Raw genomic sequence first — 27089 nt, 5'->3', positions numbered from 1 at the left:
TGTGATAGATGGACTCCAAATAAGTACCTAAGGACTGAAGTTTAAAAATCTTTATCTCTTACTGGTATCAGTGAGTGCTCAGCAACTCTGAAAATCAGCCACTGTTCTTCTACTGAGAGATCTGTTAGAGTGGTTACTTTCCTACATGGACTGGGAATCATCTTGTGTTGGGTGAGATGGAGCTATCCCTGGGATGGAAATACAGCAAAAAATCAGGGGGAGGATACATTTTTTTGATCCAGACAGTGAAGTAACGCCATACCTGTTACTAAGATCCTTGCTCCAATGTTCTCATATAGCAAGCTGCATAGACCTCATGTTAACAAATGACTTGCTTTTTATCTTCAATTTTATCTCCACTTCAGAGAGCCAAATGACTTTTTCAACATACTATTTTAAATACTCCTTTATATCTGCTAACATAGAGGCCTAATGTAGTCATCTAACATTGATAAATGTCATAAGTTAGTAATGCGTGATGTGGCTTCCCCAGAATGTTTCACTCTTGTACTGACTGGATACAAGAGAGAGCATAATTAACTCTCTTTCTGGATGCTTCTGTGGATTCCAGTGTGGTCTATCTGATGAAATAAGTACTCACTGTACAGCAACTGGTGAAAGGTGCCTGTCAAAATTTGAAATGTAAAACTGCTTTAAAAAGATAATATCAGTTACAATTAACAATGTGTTTCTAGTGTGGATTTTTTTTTTTTTTGGTATTTCTTTTCCTTCAGATCAGCTTGCAGTAGGAAAAATTGTAAGCCTAAAAGAAAAGACATGAGTCACAAACTGCCAAAATACCCCTCAGTGGACATTTGTTGTAACTGTTACTGTAAAACAAATTGAGACAACTGGAAAGAGATTACCTACAATAGCCCTTGGTTTTCACAAAGCCTTCATGACTTAAAGCCCCACTTTTTAATTACTTTTACTAATAAATAAAATTACAACATCTTGCCAGCCAGATATCACCCCCAAATTGTTGAAGAGAACAATGAGTGACATGCTTGAGGGGAAAGCTGGAATAATCGTCACATCTTGGGAGGATAATTTAAGCATTCCTGGCTTTTAGAGATCACTGGAATATGCCACTCTCTCACACTGCACATCCCCCACCCCCACCCAGGCAATTTAATATTACATAATATCTCACGTGCCAGAATTATACATGATACAGGCCAACCTGCTGAAATGACTTTAGCAGTATTGACTCAAGTACTGTCTTCTGTCAGGGAAAGTATGCTGATTAGAGTCAGTCATCCCCCACTCGGGCTTCAGTAAGTAGATGTAAGGCATGGCTTATAAAAATGTTGTGTATTTTTCCTGAAGGCTATCAGAAATCCCCGGTAAAAAAGAAATCCCCGGTAGTAAAAGCTGCTTATGTAATTTACCTCACGCTCTGGTGGCAATACCTTTTCTGACAGAATGATGTGTACATGAGTGTGTTGACCCAGGGGCTGGCAAATTTCCTTGGGCCACTAGGGAGGATCTGGAAGCTGTTTTGTGGGATCTGAGTGTTCTTCATTGTGCTATTTGTACTAGAGATAGCCACTACACATTTCCTATGTTATTTTAGTGAACTCTTGCATTTAATCATTAACCTGTGTTGGTAATAATTTGGAGTGTGATGACTATAAAATATAATTTTAACCAGATTAGAATATGCCTAAGACCAGAATCAAACTTCCAAAGGCTGATAGGAAGAGAAGCCAAAGTGCTGACAAACTAGTGTAATGTGTAGTAAAGAAGAATAAAAAAACAGGGAGAATTATTTTTCCTTTACAAACACCCAGAATATGCTCTCCTTGAACTAGATATCAGGAGTTTCTTGTCAAGGTGAGAGAAGAGGATCTCCATTTAAATCCTTAGCTGGTGTTTGTCACCTTTGCCAAAGGAAGCATTAGAAAGCTGACCAAGATAGCAGGATTTCCTAAAGAAACAAATAAAAATTTTATTTGTTAATAATTCATCAATCTTTTGAGCCAGCAGGGGAAATGAAACTAAACTAGCTCTTTGCATTTACATACTGGGACAGATAATTTTAAGAACATTTGCCTTCTGTGGCAAAAGAACATTTGCCAATGTTTTAAGAACATTGATCCTGTGGTGAACCCTAAAAATGAGACTACTGTGATGTTTTAGTCTAACTTATTGTATCAGTGCTAGACTAAACTGCTGTACTTAATATGCGTAAGTGAGCATAACAATTTGCTTTATAGAAACACATTTGAACAACTACTTAAATGCTTAAAGGCTTTTGGTGTGAAGAAATCCTTGTGTGTGATATGCTGAACCACATGGTGAAAAATGGTACAGCTAAAAAGTTTAGGTGTGGTACAGCATAACACATTTCACACTTTATTGAAAACTTTCTGGTTTGGCCTAAGGGGAGGTGGTTGGTTTTATCCCCTTTCAAGTAACTTATTTACATCCTTAGGCCTATATCATATCCCATCACATTGCGTGTCTGGGGATTAGTTCTGGTCTAAGTATTGGATTTTTGAGCATAAAAATAAATAAGGCCACTATTAAGAGGTTCTGCTTCTGATTTTTAAACCATTCCTATATTTCTAGGATGGTAAAAATAATGACTTTACAAACCACTTTTTATTTGAGTACTGTGAAGGGATCTCTTCTGGAAAAGATCGTTATGATATTGCTGTGTCAGTTCTGTGTTCACTTTTATATCACAGAAAAAAGAGAAATTATGGGACATACATGTGTGTTTTCAGTAAAGGCAAAAAGAGGAAATGAAGGTGAAGGTTGAAGGAGATGTTCAGAAATCGCAATGTGTGTAAATGAGACAAAAAGAATGTGAGACAAAAATTGCTACTGGATTTTAATAGGAAAGGGAGAACTTTTTAATTCTATCTCCTTAAGTGAGTTTGTCCAAGTCTTCCCTGGAAGAGGTTAGGTCTGTGCAGGGTTGGCTACCCTCACAGTCTAGCAAACACTGCTGCTGATTGCTCACAAAGAAGTGACACATTCCTTTTGAACTGTGTAGGTTGCGTGCTCCCAGCTTGAACACTGAAGAAAATTGTGTGGAGAGGAGCCAACAACTGCATAATTAGTAAAGAGGTTCATGTGGAACATACCACAGCTCCTGGGCAGGATCCTGTAATCCTAGATGAGATGGCATTATACTGGTCTTTCACATTGGTTACCCTTTTGTATTCCAGGGGACTATTTGGAGAAGCAAATGCGTCTTGGCATGAGTCTGGCCCTGCATAATTTACATTACTGTTATTGTATTTTATAGCATGTAGAATAGAGACTCAGTTCTGGACAGAACCTATGGAAAAGTGGCTGCCATTTTTTAGCCTGAATTTAATTAACTGTGTTATCTGTAGCAGCAAAGATTGAGTGAGCAGAGTGTGACTACACACAGACTGAAACAAGTTGTTTTTAATGGAGAAAAACTCAATTTATAATCATATTTCATGCCTCTTATTTTCTGACAGTGCAAGTTTGGACTCTTATTGATTGAGACAAATAAGGGGGAGGGGTCAAAACTCTCAGAGGCAGAACTCATACAGCTGTAGGTTAGTATTATCTGTAGGTTACTGTTACAGCTGCTGCTGTATTCAGCTGTTGTATTAGTATTTATTCTTACACAACCTGCAGGAATTAAAAAAAAAAAAAAGGAAAGAAAATGCTAACAGAAACCGAATGTCTCACAGTACTTAGCTCAACAAAGCCTGGCACAGTCAACCATTTAAATATCTGCTTAAATCTCAGCACATTTGAAATTCAGCAAATCTCTTATGCTTGTGCTCTAGAGCTTTTTTAGTGTAGGCCAAAGGACTGGGGAAAAGGAGATTTTTTTTTTTTTTTCTCAGTGGAAGAACTATGAGCCTGATACACTTGGAATTTCTCTAGTTTAAGTACCTCAGTAAAATAGGTGTAAAAGAACACTGCACCATAACAGTAGCCACTTACAGCATTGATATGTGCATATAAATGACTGCAACCTGTGTGAGAGATGCAAGCTCAGAACAACTTGCTTCAGTCTCTAATGACAGGTGTTCTGGAAGTGCAGGATGGGCAAATTCAGACCTGAGAGAAATGGTTGCAACTTCTTTGACATCAGAATTACAAACACATACCCTAGATCTGAACTTAACCTAAAGCCAATTTGTATTTCCAATTGAAATACATCTGAGAAACCAGAGGCACCCCTTCTCCCACCTCCTCACTTTTTGCATGAAATGTTTTGATGACAAAGTTTGTTTCTGACTATTAAAATTAATAAAACTAATCATGATTAAAAAGGCATTTTATAAACTTGCCTGCAGTCTCTGAGAAATAAAACTTATCTGGCATGCTGCAGGTACTTCTCAAGCAGGAGGGGCTGGCTGCTTTTCTAAATAGACTGTATTATGAGAGGTTGGGTATCTGCATTCTGGCTCAGTTCCCTGTAGCAAGGAACTGACCACATTACTATTTGCAAACACAGGGTTCACTCAAGTGGTACTAAAAAGAGAAGAGGTGGGGCAAGCAGAGCTTTAAAAAGAAAAGAGTAGTCTGCCCAAGTTTGTATGTAAAAACCAACTGCGTTTTACAGAAGGACAGTACCTGGAGATCTCATTCCCTGTACTCCGCTGAGGGCTGCAGTGGTCAGGTTTTTTTCCTTTTAAGACTTAACCAGCTACTTTACTTATTGCAAGGAAATTCACAGTGGTTACTGTGAGCGTTGCTTTTAAGCTGTGTTAAATTTGTGGCAAGAGTGTCAGGCATTTCATACTTGGCTTCCAAAGAAGAAAAAAAAAAGAAACAAAAGAGAGAGAGGAAAAACCTTCGATGTGTGTGTGGAAGAAATCTCCCAGGAATTTCTTCAAGGTTGTAGTCAGACACAGTAAGAGCTAAAGTGACAACAAAAGCAAGACAAAGATAAAACTTAATATTGTGATAAGATGTCTGAGTGTAAAGTGGGAGATTGCAGAAACCTTTTGCAATTACACATGCTCATCTTGTCCTGGATATGACTGACTACAAGCTAGTTTTTTTTCTCTAGTGACAGTTCAAAAAAACCCTCAAGATTATGTTTCTCTTCCTTGTTGCTTTTTTGCCAGTGGTTTTTAAAATTGGTTTTGTCAGCCTCTCAGCTCTGCAGCACTGGAACTGTCCTAATGGATACAGATTGAAGACTGAAAACTCTGCTTGTATAGGTAAGCTGCTGACCATTTGCAGATTAAAAAAAACTACATTTGTATTCTCTTAATAGAGCTTTATAATTTTCAAAGAGTTTTTTGTACAGATTGTTTGTGTAATGTACTGACAAAACTGATACATCAGCATCTTGATATCTTTTCCTTTTTGTAATGAACAGAATTCATTGCATTTAATTTTTCAGAAATCAGTCACTTATCTGTCAGTTTAACTAAGAGAAAGCAGGCTAAATGTTTTTATATGATCATTAAGAGGTCTGAAATGTTCCCTAGTTATCAAAATTCTTTGTGAGATGTGCACTCACATATTTGTGCTTCTAGATATGAAAATTTGTTTATAGGCATATTTCCGTATGTATGTAGGAAGAGTGTTTTAATGATTATGTATTAGTATACACTTAGATGTGGGCTACGTAACTTTAAAATCTACTCTTTCTATATTTATTGGTTCATGTACATATGTGTGCTTTTATTTTAAAATGTATCATATGATACATGAATGGCAGATGTATTTGATACTGTAGTACTAAAGTCTGGGTGAAATATCTTAATAATAGTATATATTAATATGGATATAGTCACCTCCAGTAATTTGGAACGTGTAAAATGCAGATGCCTATTCTTTATAAAGTGTAAGATAAAGAATGACAGTACCCTTCTCCCTACCCTGCTGTCTTGAAGTCTAACTCTTTTCAGAAAGCCAGAGACAATAAGTTGTGGTCTCTGTAGTAAGGAGCTGAGGAAACTCTCTGTAAGGATTCGAGTTAATGGCTTTGCATTAGACTGCTTGGTCTTCAAAGCCTGTGACTCAGCTCTTGACATGATTGGAGTGATTTAATAACAGGTGCCCTCTGTGCGTTCTGCCAAGAAATAGCACCTTGTAAGCAAAAAATAGAAGTATACATGTTAAATGCTCTCTAGGCACTTTTTGTGTACAAATGATAAACTTGACTGAAGATTTACCTGAGAGCCAAACACATCTAGCATGCTTCTATACTGATGCTTGAATTCAAATGAGAAAAACACTTCGGAAATTAATATCTCTTAACTGTGCTTGTTTTTATGTTCTGGAGCACTCTTAAAGTGCACAAACTGGATTCCCCTTAGGCCAGCCTAAATCAGAAGATGTTCATGTAGGAAAACATCTATTCTCCCCACTGATGATGTCCATTCAGTCCCTGGGACCAGACTAGACTGGGTTCTCTATAACCTCAATCTGGAATATATGTTGTGTGTATCTCTCATCCTCAACAGCGTTTCATACAACCTCTCCTACAGGTCCACACTATTTGCTAATAAATACCTAGCTTCCACAAGCTAATTAGAATGTATGTTAGTTATGATTTCTACATAACTGGATTGTCTGATTATGAGCTCATAAATAGCAGAAGAATCCTACTGACATGAAGGGATTTGCTTAGCCATTGTTTAATGAGTAAAAATGCCCTATAAATATTGGTGTGCAAAAAGTTGCAATGATATATTTTTTTGTTCAGTTGCCATATTTCTTGTGTTGGTGTACATCACTCTTCCAGACACCTAACCTGCCCCACCTTAGGTCTTTTCTGTTAAAAATTAGTTACATTTGCTACTGTATGAACTGAGGGACTCTAGGCAAAACTACTCTAGTAATTCAACAAACTGTGCAAGAAATAGTAATAAAGTAGTCTTTTGCATAATAGCTAATGTTACTATGATCTACTCTGGGCAATTCCATGTAACATGCAATAAATGAAAAGTGAGACATGTTATGATATCTTTTTGACTAGAGACCACTGGATTACAGGGGGTTAAGCAAAGGTGAAATTTTGAAATTAAATACAAGACTGAAGGATACTTTGGTGGAACAGATTTCTCCTGTTCTTTCCTCTGTGCTGGATACACAAGTTGTATTGAAACCAGAAGACTGGATGTATCATATTCCAGTTCATTAATTATGTGAGAGAGAGGGTGCAGTGGAAGCAAGTGGCAGGAAGCTGGAGGCAGGCTTTGAAGGTAATAGTGGGTATAGAAGTGATGAGTGGGAGACATGACTCATACTACTGAACTGTGAACAATGACAGCAAGCTGATCTGTGGTTTGGAGATCATACTTGGTTAGCTGTAATAAAAAAAAAAGCAGTTTTAAAATGGTCTCTATCGTCTATGACCCTGGTGACATCCTGCCAGCCATAGGGACTAACCTGAATTGAGAAGATGTCTGCTCTCTGTCAGTAAACTCTTACAAGTGACACTTACTGGAAAATGTTAGACTTTTCTCGATTTGTTTTCCACACTACCACTACAGATGAAGGTCTAGGTCATGCTCTTCTTACATTGCTAAATAGCTTGCTTCTTAATTAGTTCCTTTTATTTCTAGAGATATTTAAGATCAAAGACCTTCTCATCCTGTGGAAGGATAGTGAAATCTAACCCTAAATGTCTCATATAATTTTATATAGTTATTTTAAAAGAGATTATTTTAATTCTGACTCGGTATGACAAGAGAGAAGAGACTTTTCAGAGGGACCATATGTCCCACAACAGTAAGGTTTATAAGAGAAAAATTATGTGAGAACAGATCATGAGGTCAGCACAAGAGTAGTCTAGTGAATGAACATATCAATTAATTGGCAAGTTACGGTAGAATTTGAAATATTTCTGCATTTTCTGACACTGCCTTCTTGATGTAATCTTTTATCTTAAGGTAATGTCATGACTAGGGACTCAGTTAACTTTAACTCATCTTTCTTAGACTCTAGTGAAAACATAGAACTTTGTATCTCTAAAAATAATGGTCTGGGCTACACAGGAATTGCTCCTGCAGGGTTAAAAAACATGTGCATAGTTGGTCCTGGGAGAGCATTAATTTCTGACATATTTGAACATAAATGCATACAAGATAAACCCATGGATGGGCTTTTTGACTATTGGAATTGGTGAGCTGTACCCTCCTGAAGTAAGTACCACTTTAACAAAACAGTTTTTTATTCTCTCATGGCACTGTTTGTCTGAAGAAGGCCCTAGAGCAGCCTCTTGTGTTACCAGTTTTAGGCTAGACTCTAGTCTTGGGCTACTCCAGGTAAATATATTTTGTTCTGGACACTGCCATACTGTAGGTGTACTTTGGCTTCAGGGCTGACTTTGAATATTCACTTTATAAATTTTAAGAGTGAAGGGAGACTGTTTTTTAAAAACCCTAAATGACAATACTGTAAAAAAAATTGTGTAGCAGGAAAAATGCAACCCACATTACTGAAGTTTTACCTAATTGTGGGTTCTGAAATTCTGCATATCTCTACTAACTTCTGGCATTAACTGATCAGACCTTGTCTTCAGGGTTTACATGCTGCACATTCCTACAGAGCTACAGCTCACAATTGAAGGTGACAACTGCAGCTATCTAGGTCAGCTCTTTTAGTTAGATGTTTCTTTCTGTGTCTCAAGCTTTCCTTCTTTCTTTTTTACTGCTCACTACTCTTCTGCCATGTGGCACTGGTGATGCAGAATATTAAGTTATTCCTCTTTACTGTTACATCTCCAAATTCTCTTTAATTAGGTAAATCCTGGCTTCAGTTTGATCCATACATCCTTCTGAAAACATTGTTAAAGCTTTTATGCTATATTCTGAGAAATATGAAATGCCAAAACCTTACTAATTCACAGCTATGCTTTCTTTGCAAGCATCACATAAGGAGCGGTAAGAAGCAATGAAATGAGAAACGATGGTCTAAATCCTTATCATGACATAGGGATAAATGTGTTGAGATCCCACGGTATCCTTCTGTATTTCAGAAGAGCTACAGTCAAGACATGCTTTTTAACTCATTTTCAGTAGGTATCTTACAGCTAGCTCACTTCATGTTACATTGGCTTGGGGAAAGACACTAGAAAATGTTGTTACCAAATAGTAGTCAGGAATTCCTGAATATGAGTCTGAACTCACAGACCAATTAATGAGAAGATTCCCATAAGATTCTCTGGAAACTGGATACAACTGAATGTAGACAAATACTATAACTGTAAAAACTTAGATCAAAATAAGGAGGCGACTATGTTATAAGAAGTGACAGAAATGGTGTCACATAATGCATGAAATTTAATCCTGAAGAAGACTAAGAGGCAGACTTCAAGACTGGTGACTTATGGTGACTTATACTGCAAGAATCATCAGTATTCTGCTCAGTGGAAAATAGCAGATAGTAATTTTGTGTTCTGTTTTAAACAAAACTGACTACTTTCTAGTGTTTAATTTGAAATCTGATTCTAAAGGGAGATGAATGACAGTTCTGTTGATGCCTTTTCAAAGAGGGGCAAGTGATAGCCTTGTGAACTTCATCTTTCAAAGGCAAGCCAATAATAGTCTGTTGAAAGTTGCATGTTTGTAGTTACTAATTTACTTATAGAATTTGTTTTGAAAACAAACCCAGAATATATTTTGTTTCATTCTAGTACTCAAACCCTGGAGATCTGAGTCCAGAAAGGTAGACATCTAAAGATATTGTAGTCCCTTGAGGTTTTTTTGACATTTCTTTTCAAGATACCTACAAGTGATTTATGTATTTTATTTAAATTTGAAATTTGATTCTAATTGTGTTTGATTAAATCATATGATTGGTCCTGCTGTCATATCTGTGTCATATCTTGAAGAGTCCAGGAATAGATAACTATCTTATTGCATTCACATTGTATTTCTTACCATAATATTTGAGCAGTTCACAGCCTCTATCCTCTCAAAAACTGTGAGTGATCAAGTTGTACTTTAAACCTCATTTAAAATTTTGAAAGACAAGATACCGAGATGTCCTTCATTTATTTTACTGTGACCTGCTGTTAGACGGAACATCTATTTCTGGCTATCTTCTGTTCTTAGAGGCATATGCTTTTATCAAAACAGATGAAAGGGATAGGCTCTGTTCTTTGTAACCTAGATGAAATTTCATGTTCAACCTTATTGAAGAGATTATGATGGTGGCTAGATATAGTGGAGTGAATTTATTCCCAGTCCAATTCTGCAGGCATCAAATTGGAATGAGAGTTTTTGAGTGTGTGTAGCTGAACTTGTAGATTTTATGTATATAATATCTGTATTTGGGGCCATAATGAAACACAAATTCTGTCTCACTATGGCTTCTCTATATCCCTGCCAGGCATACTAATGCTACAGAGTATTTCTCAGGACTTTCAATAGAGTAACATAATTGTATGCAAAGTCATTGAGAGCTGCCAGCATCACGATGACATGATTCATCGTTTTCACTGATTCTCAAGGCATTTTTGCATAAAGAAGTCTTTGAGAACTGAGCAGAACCTCATTCTTCCTTTCAGAGCTGGCTGTCAGGGCACTGCAGACAGCTTTTGTGTTCACTAAGCTGATTTCTTTCACAGGGTAAAGTTCCCACTGGGGGAAGTGGTTGCCAGGAGACATAAAACAGTTACAGCAAGATGTAACTCCATGCTTTGCTTTGGCTTAAGAGTGCAGGTGGAGGCACTGATAGATACACCTGATGATTTTATGATTGAGTTCGCCTAAACTTGAAGAAACAGCCTGTTTGTCTGTTTGTACTTTAGACATCTTTCATTGTGTGGTTATTCTTCCACTATAGCCCTTCTTCAGAAGGGATGATTGCTTGCTTTCCAGTATGTGTGGGATTTGTTTTATTATGTGAACTTTGGTAGTGATGCAATGGGCAGATTGATAACCCTGAAATTCCCTCTTCAGGTACAATTACTGGGGAGGCAGTGTAAATTCTTGCAGCCTGATCAATCAACTCTTTCTTGGAGAGTCCGTTGTGTATACTCATATAAAGCTGGAAAATCCGTCGTGTAAATAATAAGTCATTGTCCAAAGAGATTACTTTGGTATACAGCTCAGTAATCTGTTCTTGGCTAAAACATATTTGATCTTGATTTGAGATTATCCACTGATGTTTTTCACTTATTCACAGTTTTTCTTGGTAGTTAGTTTCCTTGGTGAATCACATTTCCTTTTAAAAAGTGAATTTAATGTCTGAATTTCATTTCCCCAGATTCAGTTCTCAGCTGTCTTTCCTGCAAAAGATTATAGTGCCTTTTAGAAAGACACTTATATAGTGTCTTTTTAATTTCATGAAGGTATTTATATATTGTGGTCAATCCTTCTGTCAAGCTTCTTTCTGATAATCTAAGTGGACTGAGCTCTTTAAGTGTCTCACAGAAAGGCACTTTTCCTTATCCTCAAAACAGGCATTTTATCCTCATATACACTTTATAATGTTTCAGAATCCTTTCACAACTTGTATCTGTGATATACAAACAGCATACCACTATAGTCTGACCACAGCTATATATAGAACTAAAATTAATTCCCCATTGTCATTAATTCCTCCTTTTTATATGTATTGTGATTTGAATTTTCATGCCCAATACAATAATGAGAAGTCAGTTTTCTATCCAATATGAACACAAATACTTTTCAGAGGAAGCAGTCCTCCAGATACAATCTCTAGGTCAGGCCTGTGTTTCTTATTCCTATTTAATGTGTTCTTTATTATGAAATAATTCTTTCATCAGTCTCAATTGACTAGCGATCTTACATCCACACAGTTGTTTTTATCAGCCATACTTCTGATTTGCTCAGAGAAATAACATCAGATTTATGTAACAGTTGTCATATATTAAGTAACACAGAATCATAGAATATGAGGGATTAGAAGGGATCTTTAGAGATCATCTGGTAGAAGCAGGTTCACCTAGATCAGGTCACATGGGAACATTTCCAGATGGATCTTGAAGACCTCCAAGGAAGGAGACTCCACAACCCCTCTGGGCAGCCTGTGCCACTGCTCCCTCACCCCCACAGTGAAATAGTTTTTTCTTATGTTTAAGTGGAATTTTTTGTGTTCCAGCTTCATCCCATTACCCCTTGCCCTGTTGCTAGCTACTACAGAAAAACAAAATGATGCCCCAACCTCCTGACACCCACCATTTAGATATTTATAAATGTTAATAAGATCACCCCTCAATCTCCTCTTCTCCAGACTAAACAGCCCCAGTTCCCGCAGCCTTTCCTCATATGAAAGATGTTCCAGTCCCCTGATCATCTTGGCCCTGCGCTGGACTCTCTCCAGAAGTTCCCTGTCCCTCTTGAGCTGAGGAGCCCAGAACTGGACACAGGACATCAGATGAGGCCTCACCAGGGCAGAGTGGAGGGGGAAGAGAACCTCCCTTGACCTGCTGGCCACACTCTTCTTGATGCATCCCAGGATGCCATTGGCCTTCTTGGCCACGAGGGAACATTGCTGGCTCATGTTTAACTTACTATCAATCAGGACTCCCAGGTCTCTCTCTGCAGAGCTGCTATTCAACAGTTCAACCCCCAGCCTGTACTGGTGTATGGGGTTGTTCCTTCCCAGATGCAGTTCCTTCATGTGTTCAGTCATAACATTCAGGATGAGTTGTTCCATCACCTTTCCAGGAATGGAGGTAAGGTTGACCAGCCTGTAGTTTCCTGGATTGTCCTTCCTACCCTTTTTGAAGACTGGCGTGACATTGGCCTTTCTCCAGTCCTCAGGCACCTCACCTGTCCTCCATGATTGTTCAAAGATGATGGAGAGAGGCTTAGCAATCACATCCACCAGCTCCCTCAGCACTCCAGAGTGCATCTCATCAAGACCCATTGACTTACGAGCCTTAAGTTTGGCCAACAAGTCTTTAACCTCTTCCACCCAGGGCAAGTCCTCTGCTACATTATAAACTACATTATAGCCTTATCAACAGTCTTGCATCTGCTTTTGTACTGGTGACTAGATCAGCTTAACCATCTGACTTAGACAGTTACTCCATTTGAAAACCAGTGCATCAAGGACAGATGCAATGTTCATGCCTTCAGACTTCTTCACATCTCTGCTAACACTGACAGCAGCTGTGGCAATGGGCTGAGGTCACAGAGACCCTCCCGTATGGGCCATCAAATAGCCCTTTATTTACAGTGACATCCAGGCAACATTAGCCAGGAGTAGCTAAACTGGCAACCTGTAGCTCATGGGTTTTTGTAGCCCATTAACAAACTTCTAAGCCAGTTGAACCTTTCTAGAGGGGATTTGGAGGTATTACTCCTTTAATGCTGTGGAGAATGGCATGTACATCCCTAGTACGTGTGGGAAAATCTACTTCTGAAAGCTGATTGAAGAAGGTTGTGGGTTAGAATTGGAGTGCTTTCTGGAATTAAGTTGCTGAAAATGTTTGCTTCATCCTTATAATCTGTTCAATAAAATCAGTTGTATGTGCTCAGATTACATCTCATACATCATCAAATTATTTCATGTTCAATGTGGAACACAGCGTTGTGGGGAAACTCTGAAAACAGCACAGACACTTTAAGTGACTGTAGAGCATCAATGTTCTTTTTGAGCTACTTTGATACCTGACACAGAAGAAACCCCTAAACGTTTCTGCTGCACATAGTTTTTTAAAGCAGTTAAAGGAGATAGGTTCCCAGATCCACAAAATGTCAAAGATCTGGTTACTTAGCTCTCCCTTAGGTTACTGAGAGAGAAAGTTCCTTTCGAAGTGCTGGTATGAGTTGGTTAAATTGCAGTTCCTTGTAGTTATTTTAAGTTGTGATTTCTGACCTGCTTTGAACGATTGGAATTGTCACCTAACACTCACAGACTTCCTGAAGCACTGTGGTACTTTGCACTTGATTAAAACAATCATCTAAGATAAGTTAGCCAAGGAGAAGCTCTTCTTCCATTGCTCTAAATTCTTGACCAGGAATATAGAAAAAAGAAAATAAAATGTTGTCAGCTATACTTGGAATAAGCCTAAATACATATGTACACACATAGTTTTGGTTATGAATCAATGTTAATTTAGCGACTTACAGCAAATGTATCTCTTTAAAATGACATGATTCCTTTTTTTTTTTTTGTCTGCATGAACAAAGTCAGACAATAAAACCCAGAACAAAAGCCACTGTCATCAAATAGATCTTGAGAAGAGAAAAGCTGCTCCTTAGAGCAACTTTCACAGTGGTTATACAAGACATATACCAGGGACTGTACTGTCAAATGCCAAGCCCCTTGGGCTGGTTATGATCAGATGTACTTGTTTTCAGTAGGAACCTCAGTTTATCTAAATTTTTGTGCGATAATCATCCATGCTATTGCCAAAGGGGTTAACTTCTTTCCTCCTTAGAGTAAAATGTGTCCCTCAGTAGTGACCTTTTTTCTGAAAAATAAAGTCCTTTAAATTAAAGACTTTATTAATAGTTACTGCCTCAAGCCCTGATAGAACACCATAAATACATTAAGTATCTTTTATTTTTAAAAATGTCTGGCCTCATCTACCAGTCAAAATCTCAGTTTCATATTAGTTTGCCAGTTGCCTTGGTTTGAGCTTGTTGCTGTTAGAATACAGTCGGATTTTTAGTGTTTCATAGGTGTTTTTGAGATTTAACTCAAACTAAAATGAGCTCAATGTGAAAACCCATCTCCTACTTTCTGTTTCGGAAAACTTGTTAATTTGTTGGTAAAAGTGTTACTGTGGAAAGAGGGCTAAAGATGGAAGGAAGCAGCTGCAGGCAGCATTTGCGTAGCAAATGAGTGAGAGAAAATGAGTACGGGACAGACCTATTTCTTTTATTTGGGCAATCAGAGAGTAGAGTGCCCGGACCCTGGGATGAACAGTAATCTCTCTGGGCAGTCTTTAAAAACTGACAATCACTGCAAATGTGACAATGAAAAAGACAACACTTCTGAAACCAATGCATGAAACAACATGGTCATCCTACTCTGCTTTTTTGATAATGGGGTATTAAATTTTGCGACCAATTTATTATTAGATGGTTATGTGACGGATATTCTTTTTGCTAGTTTTGCCACCTGAATTTTCCTGATCTATTCAAAACCATGTTTCAGATATTGATGAATGCCTCGAAGGTGGTTTGGGGACCTGTGGCCAAATCTGTATCAATGTTCCAGGGTCCTACATCTGCTCCTGTTTGCCTGGCTACACTTTGGATGTTGACAAATGGTCTTGCTATGTGAATGGTAAGGTAATTTTCTTTTTTAATGACTAGAAAAGAGCTTTAAAGAATGAGTTAGCAATATTTTTCAAAGTGAACCATGCCTGGCTGGTCCATACTGAAGAGTGACCGGGGTGCTCTGCTTTGCTGATGAAAAACTGCTTCTTCTACTGTACGGGTAAGTGACAAGGCCAAAAGTGGGTTCCACGGAAGAGTGATGGTGAAGAATGGCAGGTATGGTGGTAAGAAGACGAATGAACACATGAAAACAAACAAATAAAATGAAACAATGACTTCTTGTTTAGCAGAAATTCTCTCCTAAAGTGGCACCAACATGATTACCTCAATCAGCTCCTAGAGTTGTCATTATTGACAACAATATGTGGATCATAAAGACTCAACCAGGATTTTTTGTAGTCCTTGGTAAACTCTTCACTTCTGAACTGAAGATAATTGAAAAGTAATATTACCTCACAGTGATATTTGTGCATAGATATCTTTCAAAAAACAATCGTACATTAATATCGGAGGACTTCAACTTTTAAAACCTTTTTACTAACATTTGTAGTATCAGTAGAAAGAGACTGATGGTCCAGGCAGTGGGTAAAGAACCCTTATGCTAGGTATAAACTCTTCTGTAGGACGTACACAGAGTGAAATATCCCCATGTTTTAAAGACCAGAAGCTCTGTGATGTGGGCATTGTTTACATGTTCATTAAACCCTTGATAAAATTAAGTCCCAAATCTGACTAATGCTTCTGCAAAGATAAATTTTTTCGTCTGCTGTTCCATTTAAAGCTCTCATTCACAAGCACCTGAAAGGAAATTCAGAGAGTGGAAAACACAAAAGTATTTTAAATCTGCTTGTTCAACTAATTGGCTAAAATGTGTACAGTACAGCTGTCAAATTCCTGAAATTATAATCTACCTTGTCACACATCACCATTCATTTACTGTTTACATAAAGCGAATCTTCATAGTTTAAATATTGGGGTTTCTTAGTGCAAATAGCATCAAAAAAGGGAGTCATTAATATCCTAAGAGCTTGAAAATTTGAGATATAAACCAGTCTGTTAGTATGGAAACAGAGTGATGATCATCTTCACTGAATCAGAGTATCGTAGGGGTTGAAGGAGACTTCTAAAGATCATCGAGCACAATTCCCCTGCTCAAGCAGGTCCACCTCAATGGAGTCACTCAGGAAATGCGTCCAGGCAGGTTTTTGAAAACCTCCAGAGAGGGAGACTCCACACCCTCCCTGAGCAGCCTGTGCCAGTGCTCCCTCATGGGAAAGAAGTTCCATCTTAAATTTAAGTGGAGCTTTTTGTGTTCCAGCTTTTGTCCATTACCCTGAGTCCTATCACTGGACACTACATAAAGAAGTATTGCCACATCCTTTTGACATACACCTTTTAAACACTTTTAAGTACCAATGAGAGGCCTCCTCAGTTTCCTCTTCTCCAGACTGAACAGTCCCAGACCCCACAATCTTTCCTTATATGAAAGATCTTCCAGTCCCCTGATCATCTTGGTGGCCCAACACTTGACTCTCTCTAGAAGATCCCTGTCCCTCTTGAGCTGGGGAGTCCAGACCTGGATATAGTACTCCATATAAGGCCTCAGCAGGGCAGAGTGGGAGAAAAACCTCTCTCAACCTGCTGAACACACACAATTCTTGATGCATCCCAAAATGTCATTGACCTTCTTGGCCACGAGAGCACATTGCTGGCTCGTGGTTAGTTTATTATAAACCAGGACTCCCAGGTCTCTCTCCACAGAGCTGCTTTCCAGCAGGTCACTGCCAGTCTGTACTGGTGTATGGGGTTGTTTCTCCCCAGCTGCAGGACTCTGCACTTGTCCTGGTTGAACCTCATGAGGTTCCTCTCTGCTCAACTCTCAAGGTGGTCGAGATCCCTCTGAATGGCAGCACAGCCTTCTGGGGAATCAGCCAGTCCTCCCAGTTTCGTGTCATCAGCCTACACTCTTCCAAGAAACCTTTTTCCACCTTATACAGATTTCATCCATGTAGGCCTTTTGCCTCCTTTTCCCAGTTTTCTACTTGTGCGGACACACTGACCTCGGACTTGGAGGAAGTGGTGCTTGTAGACTGATCAGCTTTCTGGGGCACTCCTACCATCTAGAATCCTGTCCCATGAGATTCTTCCAATCAGGTCTTTGAAGAGGCCAAAGTTAGCTCACTTGAAGTCCAGGGTCACAATCCAGATTGTCCTGTTTCTTCCACACAGGAAGAATTTGTTCTGTGTCAATAGAAGAAAATTATATCTTGAGTGCTTCTCAGAACTTTTGTCACTTGGAGAAATCGAGATTGGTCTTATTGATCTGCTGTGAAAAGGATCCAATTAAACAACCTTGCAAATGATGAAGGTGAAACATGATCTGGCTAAAATTCTTCTGCATTGCAGGCAGATCAGTTTAAGTGATTAGACAGGCTTGTCATGCTGTTGGATCTGTGTCAAAAATTGTATTTAAAAGTCTCTTGGTTAGAGCATTACTGTTTCAGGCAACTGTTTTATAAACCCCCACCATTATCATCACAATGAGCTTTTTTCTTTGAACATTGTTTTACTGGTAAATTAAAAACCTGACTGTATTTCTTACATCCTTTATTTTATTAGAATAAAAAAATATTTTTAAAATGAAGGGTAAAACATGACTGGTTACATAAAAACTTTCCTCTGATACACACTTAATAGACATCTGTAATGTCCAAATTGCTTAAATGGAAACCATTGTAGTTTGGAAATATGCTTAAGGTTCCCTGGATAATCTTGTGTGGTGCTACCCTAAAAACAAAGAGGACTTGATAAAACTGGGGCAGTGTAATCTGCATCCCTAATGGTTATGTACTAATTGTGCCTCCATACTTACAACTTGTGTTTAAGTCTTCATTAAAGCTATTTGGACCATCCCAGTTGCTCATCACTTGCAAACTTAATTGCATTTTTAGAGTTTGGATATTGGAAGACCTTTCATTTTAACATATTTTATTTAAGTTACCAATAAGCTTTCACCCTTTACTCAGTGTGAATACAGTTTTATCTGGAAAAAGATGCTGATGTTGAGCTGTAGAGTTTTAAATACAGCATCTTTGGTTTCCTTCAACCCTCTGCATCACCATAAACCTTCATTGCCTGTAGTTTTCTTCTGTGTTCTGTCTTGGGATCATCAGCTTCCCTGTTTAGATAGTTAAAGTGAGACTCCAAACCCCCTCTCTTTGACAAATTCTTGCTATAGCACAACAGTTGTGAGTGGTCTTCAGTTTGGAGACACAGCCATGATATTATTCTTCCAATCTGTGTTGGTGTGCATGCAGTGGTTTCTCTGACCTCCAACTAGGCCACAGATTCTGGGATTAGCGTAACAACCACTGCAATTTCAGTTTCATGACTCATATTTCTGACCCAACTTTCAGCATTAAATGTGAAAGGACTGTTGTGTTTATATCTTATTGGCACTATGTGATATGTATAGAAAGTTACTGTTAAAATGTGAGACATGGTTAGATCTTGACCTTTTCTTCGGCTAGTATAATACTGATGAAAACCTAATGCAGCAAAAATGCAATGCTTATCTATTAATCAGTCTCTCTCTGTTTTTTTTACGTCAGACCCTGCACCATTCTTACTTTTTAGCCATGGAAATGCCATCTTTAGAATTGACACTGAAGGGACCAATCATGAAAGATTGGTGGCTGATATTGGTCAGCCAACACTTATGGATTTTCATTATACGGAAGAGAAAGTATACTGGGTAGACTCTGAAAGGCGACTGCTTCAAAGAATTCACCTGAATGGCACAAAGCAAGAGGTAAAGTAATAAATTCTCTCGAATTCTCCAGGTTAATAGATATAAAACTCTCTATGGAAAATACATGCTCTTTAAATACAATTCTGCTGTTCCTGTTCATTGATTAGCACTTCAGACTTAACAGATTTTTTTAATAATAATAACTATGGTCCCGAGTCTAGGCTGTTTCACTGGAATTCACAGAATGTTTCATATTCGCAGTGGATCAAGCAAAGGGAAGCTAAAAATAAAAGAGAGGAAATTCAGACAAATTAAAGCTTTGAAGACAATGATGTTTCTATCAATTTATAATTAATGCCTGGCATTATGGAAGTTTGTCTTCCAGATTATTGCAATTTAAACTGGCACAAATGGCATGAGAAGAATGTGCATGAGTTCCTATTCATTTTTTCTCAAATCTTTTATCGGTTTCTATAGCTGCATAAATGCTTCTTTTGGAACTTTATCCTTTGTTCAGAAAAAGCTGCCCAGTTCATTGCATCTGGCTGATTAAGAAGGGCAGACAGACTGTTGTGGCTGAACTTTAATGCTGTGAGAGCCTTCTTTTGTTCAAAAGAGAGATTGCCAGTATTAATTTACACATATAGAATCTTCACTGATGTATTTTACAGTGATTTTTAAAGATCAAGGTCCAGCAACGGTGTGTAAGGAAGTCTTCTATCCGTAACAGTACATGTCTTGCTGCTTTGTAGTGTGGTAAATGCAAGTAATTGTAACTGAAAGATATTTCAGTGTTCTTCTGGTGGGGAATAGTTTCCCCTTTCACGAGTATCACTCAGTTCATAAGTGGTATGTGTAAGTACAAAGACCAAATGAAAGTGTCTAAAATATAAAAAAGACAAATATCTACAGGTCTGAGAGAAAATGAAGCAGGTGAAGGAATGAAATGGGAAGCTTCAAGTCTAGGAGTCCATTCCCTATATTGAAAGTCAACTTCTGGGGAATTATTAGGATGCTTCTTGTCAACTTTTTTTTTTTTTTATTCTCAGAGACTATGTTACATAGATAAAGGCATTTCAGGATTTGCTATTGACTGGATAAATCAAGACATTCTTTGGGCTAATAGACAGAAAGCAACCATAGAAGCAACAGACATGAATGGGAAGAAGCGTCGAGTTCTTCTAAGAGATGTTGGTCGTCCCACAAGGATTATCATTGATGCTGAGCAAAGGTAATTTTAACTAGGTTAGTAATTTCATTGAAACATGCTCAAAATATGCAAAGTACTATGGTTGCAGTTTATAGGCTGCTGAGCTAGTCTGTGCACAGTGCATTATCTGTAGGCCAATGCTTCCTTGAACCTTCACAAAACCCAATAAAAGATTAATAGGCATAGAAGAGATAGATAGAGAACACATGAGAAAAGCCCACAGAAATCTAATGTGGGGTCTATACGTCTTAATTATCAGGGAAAATTTTGCTAGTGAGGAGAACTGAGGGAAAAGAGGCATTGCTGATCCTTTGTCAAAGACAGCAAAGTTTTAGAGCAGCAGAAAGCAGAACTGGAGTTGCATGTGGAAAGATGCCTACAAATGCTGGGAATCCCTTGTACTCCCGAATTGGCACGTTTATAATGTAAATTAGTATGTTTTCTCAAAACAAGGTCTAGACTTGTCTCTTTGTTAGTTGCTCTAAATATTGGTTCTGAATCTACTACTGCTATTTTGTGTCACTTGTAATTTGGCCTTCACAGAGATGCTTCTTTCAGCTTCAAAACACTTACACTGAGAACCATACTCACGTAAGAGATCTGGCCTCCTGAAGAGTTATTAATATGAATTGTTACAGTGGTCTCCCCATGACAATTTCTCTTTGCACATAAACATCTTCCATTAGTTTAAAAACTAAAAGCTTCAGAAGACATTGGGGTGCTTCTGGTTTATACAGCAAAAGCAATTTTTTTTTTTGGTTACTGCTTATGAGTTGCAGTAAAGTTGCTCAGTAATGTGCGAAACTATTTTAATATTAAGACTTATGTGTCCTTTCCTAGTACATATATACATAAACCAATATTGTGATGCTAGCAACATTACTAGTATTCATTGGAGTCTTGTCATTTGGGCAGGATTTAAAGGCCTGATCATCAGCTTTTATGTTTGGGGTTTTTTTTTCCCATTTACTTTTGGATGTAATATTGCCAACCTTGAAAATATTAACAAGTTGTCAAATGCACTGCCAAATGCCATTGAAACACGTTACAATTGGCACTATAGGGTCAAATTTGCTGAACTTACGTGAAAAAATAAACTCAACTGCATATATTCACATAGATGTGATTCACCAGGCATAAAAGCTGTACTCATGTGCTTACAGGGAGACCAGTAATAAACTTGTATGAAAAACATGAGGGCTCTATTTTTAATGTGAAGTGAGTGAAAACCCCAGTTTGTTTGTATATATAGGCACAAATTTGATATTAATATCTTCCTTCAAATGTGAGCAACTCTTAGGCCAATGTGATACCCAAATAATAGAGTTTTTCTCTAATGATTGTCTAGATATAAGCAATAATAGCATTAAAATAGGGGATAATGGACAAAAGCTGGAACACAAGAAGTTCCACTTAAGGAAAAACTTCTTTCCTGTGAGCGTGAGGGAACCCTGGCACAGACTGCCCAGGGCAAATGTGGAGTCTCCTTCTCTGGAGTTTTTCAAAACCACCTGAATGTGTTCCTGTGTGACCTGATCTAGGTGGACCTGCTTGAGTAGGGGCATTGGACTAGATAATCTTTAGAGGTCCCTTCCAACCCCTACCATTCTATGATTCTGTGATTTTAGTAGTAATAATATGACTGTTGCTGAAAGATTGATTCAGATTTTTAATAGTATTTAGAAACCCTGAAGAATAAGGACTGTGATGAAAGAAAAATAGAGGGCAAATAGATTAAAGACTGGTAATTATTCAAGCCAGTTTCTAATCTTTATCCTTCTTCTGTTTTTTGTGTCATATCCTGTCCCTAAGCTGATTTGCAAAAGCTACGCACAGAAACTATAACTGCCTTTGTTTCTTCGTTTCCTTATCTGTAAAAAGGGAAATGTAGCATTTGTCCAAACTTCCAGAGGAAGGTTGTTTTTTAAACAACAGATGCTCTAGAAATGCAAGCAGATATTAATAAAATGTTTAAAAATGACAAGATAAAACTGAGCTGTCCTAGAAATGTGTTTTCACCTATACATCAATAACCTATGACAACTGTAGACTATATAACTGTGAAAAACTGTGAGGCAGGGGCTGATTTTTCCTGCTGGTTTAGTATAGTCCCTTGTCAGGGAGATCTAAGCCGTTTTTGGACCTTTATTATTAACATAAGCACCGCAAAGCTGGCTTTCTCTACATTGTTTTATAGATATAAATTCTGTGGTTTGGTGAAGACAAGGCAGAATCATGATGCTTCTTGGATTTTTTGTGCATAAGAAACCCAAGAAAAGAAGCTAAGCCCAAACACTAAAAGATAAAATGTGTACGAATGAGGGACAACTTGCTGTTTTGAAAGAACGGTAGCTAACCTTAGCCACATTGGTAAATCTGTTCTGATGCTTCCATAACTTGACATCTAAGTAACTTCAGTGCATAACTGTTTTGAGTATTGCAGCTGTATTTTGCCTGTGTCTTAATTTAATAGCAGCATAATCTGGCTACTATATCCAGAAGGAAGGTAGGAAACAAAAAAAGGAAATGGTATTTTTGAGTGCTTCAGTGATGTGTTCAACTGGAGTTTCTGGATACAGATTCCTCCCCAGTGGGAGAGAGCAGTGAGGATCTGCCTCAAAGATGTGCCTTTCCCCAAGTTTATGGGGAATTCCCTGTAGATTTGAGAGTTCTTTCTACTCTCCTTCTCTGACGGTTTGGCCAAAAACAGCATAGGGCCAACAATAGTGCTTCGTGGATCAACTGGGCTGATTCCTGCTTCACTGACTTGAGAGAAATTTCTAGTATCTCACTGCTTCCCGAATAGACTCATATAGACTCTGACAGAAATATATTTAATAAAATAAGAAACATATCTATTAAAACAGGTAAACAATTGTAACAAAGTTTTGTTGGTAACATTGCTTCTGTTAAACAGGTAACACTTCGTTATGAAAAATTATTTCCACTCTTAACAGAGTTATATCAAGGGAAATTGTACATAGGGCTTTCCTGAAATACATGACTATGCAGTAAGGAAATCCCTTACTTTATTTTACTTTTGATTCTGAAGGCGCTGTGGTAAGACTGAAAATTTCTATAGACAGGAGCAACTAAAGAATGACTGTGTTGCACTGATGTCATCTTGTGATTTTTTTGTTGAATTGTTTTTCAAAACATGCCTCTCTTGCCTGCAGACTATTATTTTGGTCTTCAGATGGTATAATTTCCAGCATACAGCGAGTGTCCCTCAGTGGGAGTGATGTGAGATATATTTTAAGAACCTCAGAAAAAATAAAGGCCATCTCACTAGATTTGGTTGACACAAGGCTCTACTGGATCCAGCATGACCATAGGAAAGAGATTTCCCATATTGGATCATGCGACTATGATGGTGGAGCTGTTCGTTTCCTCAAAATTTCTGTTAGGTGAGTTTTCCTGAGCTTTTCAGAAATAAACCACTAATTTCCTGGGGATGCAGTTAAGCTCTCTTTCTCATTCTTCCTTTTACTTTGTCAGTTCATAACACAATAAAGAGTATAAAGTTTATTCCAAATGGCTCCTAACTGTAAATCTAAAACTATTGATAAGAAAATGGAAAAGAATCACTGTTGTAAGGATAATACTAGCACTCAGTATTCTCCATCTTTCAAGCTTTTAGCAAATGATATCTACTTAGTCCTTAGAAATCCTATCTGTTTATTAGTGGCCTTTTTCTTCAAATAGAGAAGGCAAAAGCAGAGATTAAATGATTTGTCCAAGGTCACAGTGAGTGAGCTCAGGTGTCTGAGCTGTGCTCAAGAGACTGAACTAGATCAAGTCTTTCCTATCCTACTCTAAGCTTGTTGTCCTCCTTAGCTGCTGGGCAGAGAGGCTCAGGGCCATGCTCGGCCTCTCCAAGAGGCATCAGTAGATATGATGAATACTGTCCTATGCAACAGACTTGCTCTCTGCTCCCTGGTGCTGGGACTAAGTAGAGATGAGGGTGCTATTAGACTCATGCACTTTTGGGGACTTTTAGTATTTGACTGTAGTGTTTTGCAGTGATAAGGATGCTCTGTGGTGGGCTTTTTTTCTGTGAGTCACTTGGGAAAAGGTTACACTGTATAACTGCAGCTTCTGTCAGTATGGCTGACAGTATGGTCAGTATGCATAACAGGGATTGCCAATTGCGACATGAGAAAAACATACGGTTTTGCTAGCCTACTGATTTAAATGTGCAGCACAACATTTGCATGTGACAAACAGAGAGCTGGTTTCTCCCTACTCAGCCAGCTGTCACACTGGATTATTCTATACCCTGTTACTCTTTCTCCTTCAAGTTGACTAGTGTTCACTAGGACATCAACACTTTCCCTTTGAGACTGGATGATATGGTTTCTCCTTTTTCCACCTGGAATTTGTACTAGAAAAAGTAGTCCAAAAATCCTTCTTTTGGTATTTTTTTCTGCCTTTTCTCTTATTTAGAACCACGCTCTTTTGTGGTTCCTGTTGGTTGCTATAACTGACCTGCAAATGGAAATGAAATACCTCCAATAGAGAAGCAGCAAGATGGATATTTTAGACATCCCCTACTCCTACCCCTCCATCTCTAGCCTAATTTCCTGGGACAGTCAGAAGTATCAGAGCAGTCATTGGAAACTGTGAAATGAGGGAACTTAACTAGCCTACATCCTTCAATGAAGCAATTGTTCATTTTAGGTTTGAGTTGGACAGAAGTACGATGATACTTAGTCTTTCTCTGTCAATTGAGTAAGACCTGAACAACAGCTCATAATCCTCTGAAAAGTGCAGGTTATCCATCTTGCATGTTTTTTTTTTCAAATCTGCAGGATTCTGAGTGCTGTATTAACTGGAAATGTCTCTGGAACCTCATCTGATTCTCAGATATGTATCTATGATAGTATAAGATATATATGAGTAAAAAAAAAGGTTATTTACAGTGAGCTTGAGTGATGTAGATGTTCAGAAATGAATGAATGAATGAATATATAGGGCTCAAGTGTATATATATATTTGTGTGTATGTGTGTGCATATATATATTTATGTATGTGCATATATATAGGGAGGGCTGGGACAAAGGCTGGACTTGATGATCTTAAAGGTCTCTTCCACTGAAACAATTCTATGATTTTATGATCAGGTAATGTGCCACTTTGTGTTATCTTCTCCATTGCAGACATCAATTGCTTGGAATGTCTCTCTTTGCTGAGCACCTGTACTATTCAGAGTCGAAATCTGGTATGATATGGAGAGCCAACAAGTATACTGGAAAGGTTGTAGTCACAATTAGCCTGAAGCCATCATTCTTTCCACCAGCAGAGATACAAGTGGTACATCCATTTAAACAGCCAGGTGCAAAAGCAGGTTCTCAGGATTTCGGTAAGTAAACTGTGGTGATACAGTTATATGTGTGAGAATAATACACTCTGATTTTTCACACTAATAATTTTCTTCAGCAAAATTCCAGGCCTTGGTGAAGTTGAGGAAAAAATTTCCTTTAACTTCAATAATTCACAATTCCACTTGGTATATGTAACTCCAGTTGTAGTATCAGGCTGGAAGAGTGCTAAGCACGAACTGCTCATTTCTTTAATCTGAATATGCAGATAATAATATCCCTTCATTTATACAAAGATGTTTTTATACTTTCCTTCTGAAAGCACAAAATGTACAGCTTTTTGATTCTCCATGTAGATTATCTTCATCAAATGTCTGCTCCTTTCTGGAAGTTTTGTTGTAGTGTACATCTAATACCTCTGATTATTATGTCACTAAAAGATTTTAAGTGCATAGTATGTCCTGTGGATGTCTCAGTGTTGCAGTGAAATGGCTGAAAAAAGTGTCAACCTATTTTAGACAACCTTGAATTTGCCATAATAACTATGAAATACAAACCTTGAGCCTCTTTAATGGATATCAATTGCACTCCTTGAGGATTCCTGCTGAGGCAGTAGCAAGTGGGAGGAATCCAAAGGAAATAATGTCTTGTTCTCTGGTTTCTGGAAAGCAGACATAGAGTATTCTTGCTTTAGTGGAATAGGTTCACAGGTGATCTAGAGACATGAGGAGAAAATAGTGTTTGTTCGTATGAGCAAAAATGAATCTGTAAGTATCTCTCTTGAACCATTTAAAATTATCTGCTAGAAAACAGTCTTTGTCTTTCTTCATACCAACCAACAGCTTTATATGGTACCATGCAGTCTCTCCTTCTTGCAGCCTGACCTGAGTGTGAAAAGCAAAATCTTCAAGGCAACTTTCCCCTTCAAATGCTTTGTTTGCAGCACAAACTGCTGTTGAGAGTCAGAAGAGAAAGTGTTCCTGGAACTCAAGCTTAAACTTGTAAACACAGAGAGCCTCGTCTCGGAGACAGTACCTCTTCTGTTCTTCCTTCAGGAAAAGAATCCTGGCAAATGGAAACACTTTTTTCAAGAGACATGTTTAGTGCTCTCACATGAAGTACTTAGGAAAGGATACGTTTTTGTTGCAGACAGTGACATGTTCACACATCTCAGGGTTGTCATAATGAGATTTGGAAGGTCTCATGAGGTCTCTTGTGGTGTCTGTCACCATATTTGCATATGCATGAAGGTGGAGGGAGAAAGAAAAATTATGAAGAAAGGAACTTTGTGATAGTGATCTCTTGAACCTTAGGGAGGCTATTGGGTGTGTTACATATGGTCTCTCCACAAGAGTGTGTAGCATGATTACATTGACTGTGGGCACTTAGTTTTATTCTTCTCCTAGAAGATTAACTCCACTTCTTCCACCAGAAAAATTCTGCTTTCTAGTATTTCTCTTTCCGCTGGAAAGCGTGTTTCCCCACCTTTACTAATAAATGAACTACCAGTGTTTTTTAATGTCTGGCAGTATATACCCCTATATTTCCAACACATTTAGTAAATTTTTGTACAACAGTAAGTGATGTCAGTAGTGGTCCTTTCTTTCTTTTTAAAATTTTTTTATTCCAAATACCTG

At 38.0% G+C, this 27089-nt stretch overlaps 1 protein-coding gene across 1 annotated transcript in view; it reads left to right on the top strand.

Annotated features, from left to right (window-relative positions):
* The first annotated feature begins 5041 nt into the window (after window positions 1-5041).
* EGF (epidermal growth factor) overlaps window positions 5042-27089 on the top strand; it is a 61434-nt gene continuing 39386 nt past the window's right edge. The window contains exons 1-6 of the mRNA XM_061993396.1: window positions 5042-5168; window positions 15046-15177; window positions 18782-18981; window positions 19971-20152; window positions 23308-23538; window positions 25291-25493. Coding sequence (XP_061849380.1) covers window positions 5042-5168; window positions 15046-15177; window positions 18782-18981; window positions 19971-20152; window positions 23308-23538; window positions 25291-25493 — 1075 coding nt within the window. The remainder of the gene's footprint in view (window positions 5169-15045; window positions 15178-18781; window positions 18982-19970; window positions 20153-23307; window positions 23539-25290; window positions 25494-27089) is intronic.

Source organism: Colius striatus, chromosome 3 (assembly GCF_028858725.1).
Source record: "Colius striatus isolate bColStr4 chromosome 3, bColStr4.1.hap1, whole genome shotgun sequence".
NCBI lineage: Eukaryota > Metazoa > Chordata > Aves > Coliiformes > Coliidae > Colius > Colius striatus.
Note: the sequence above shows the minus strand (reverse complement) of the source record. Positions and strands in the feature narration are given on the sequence as shown.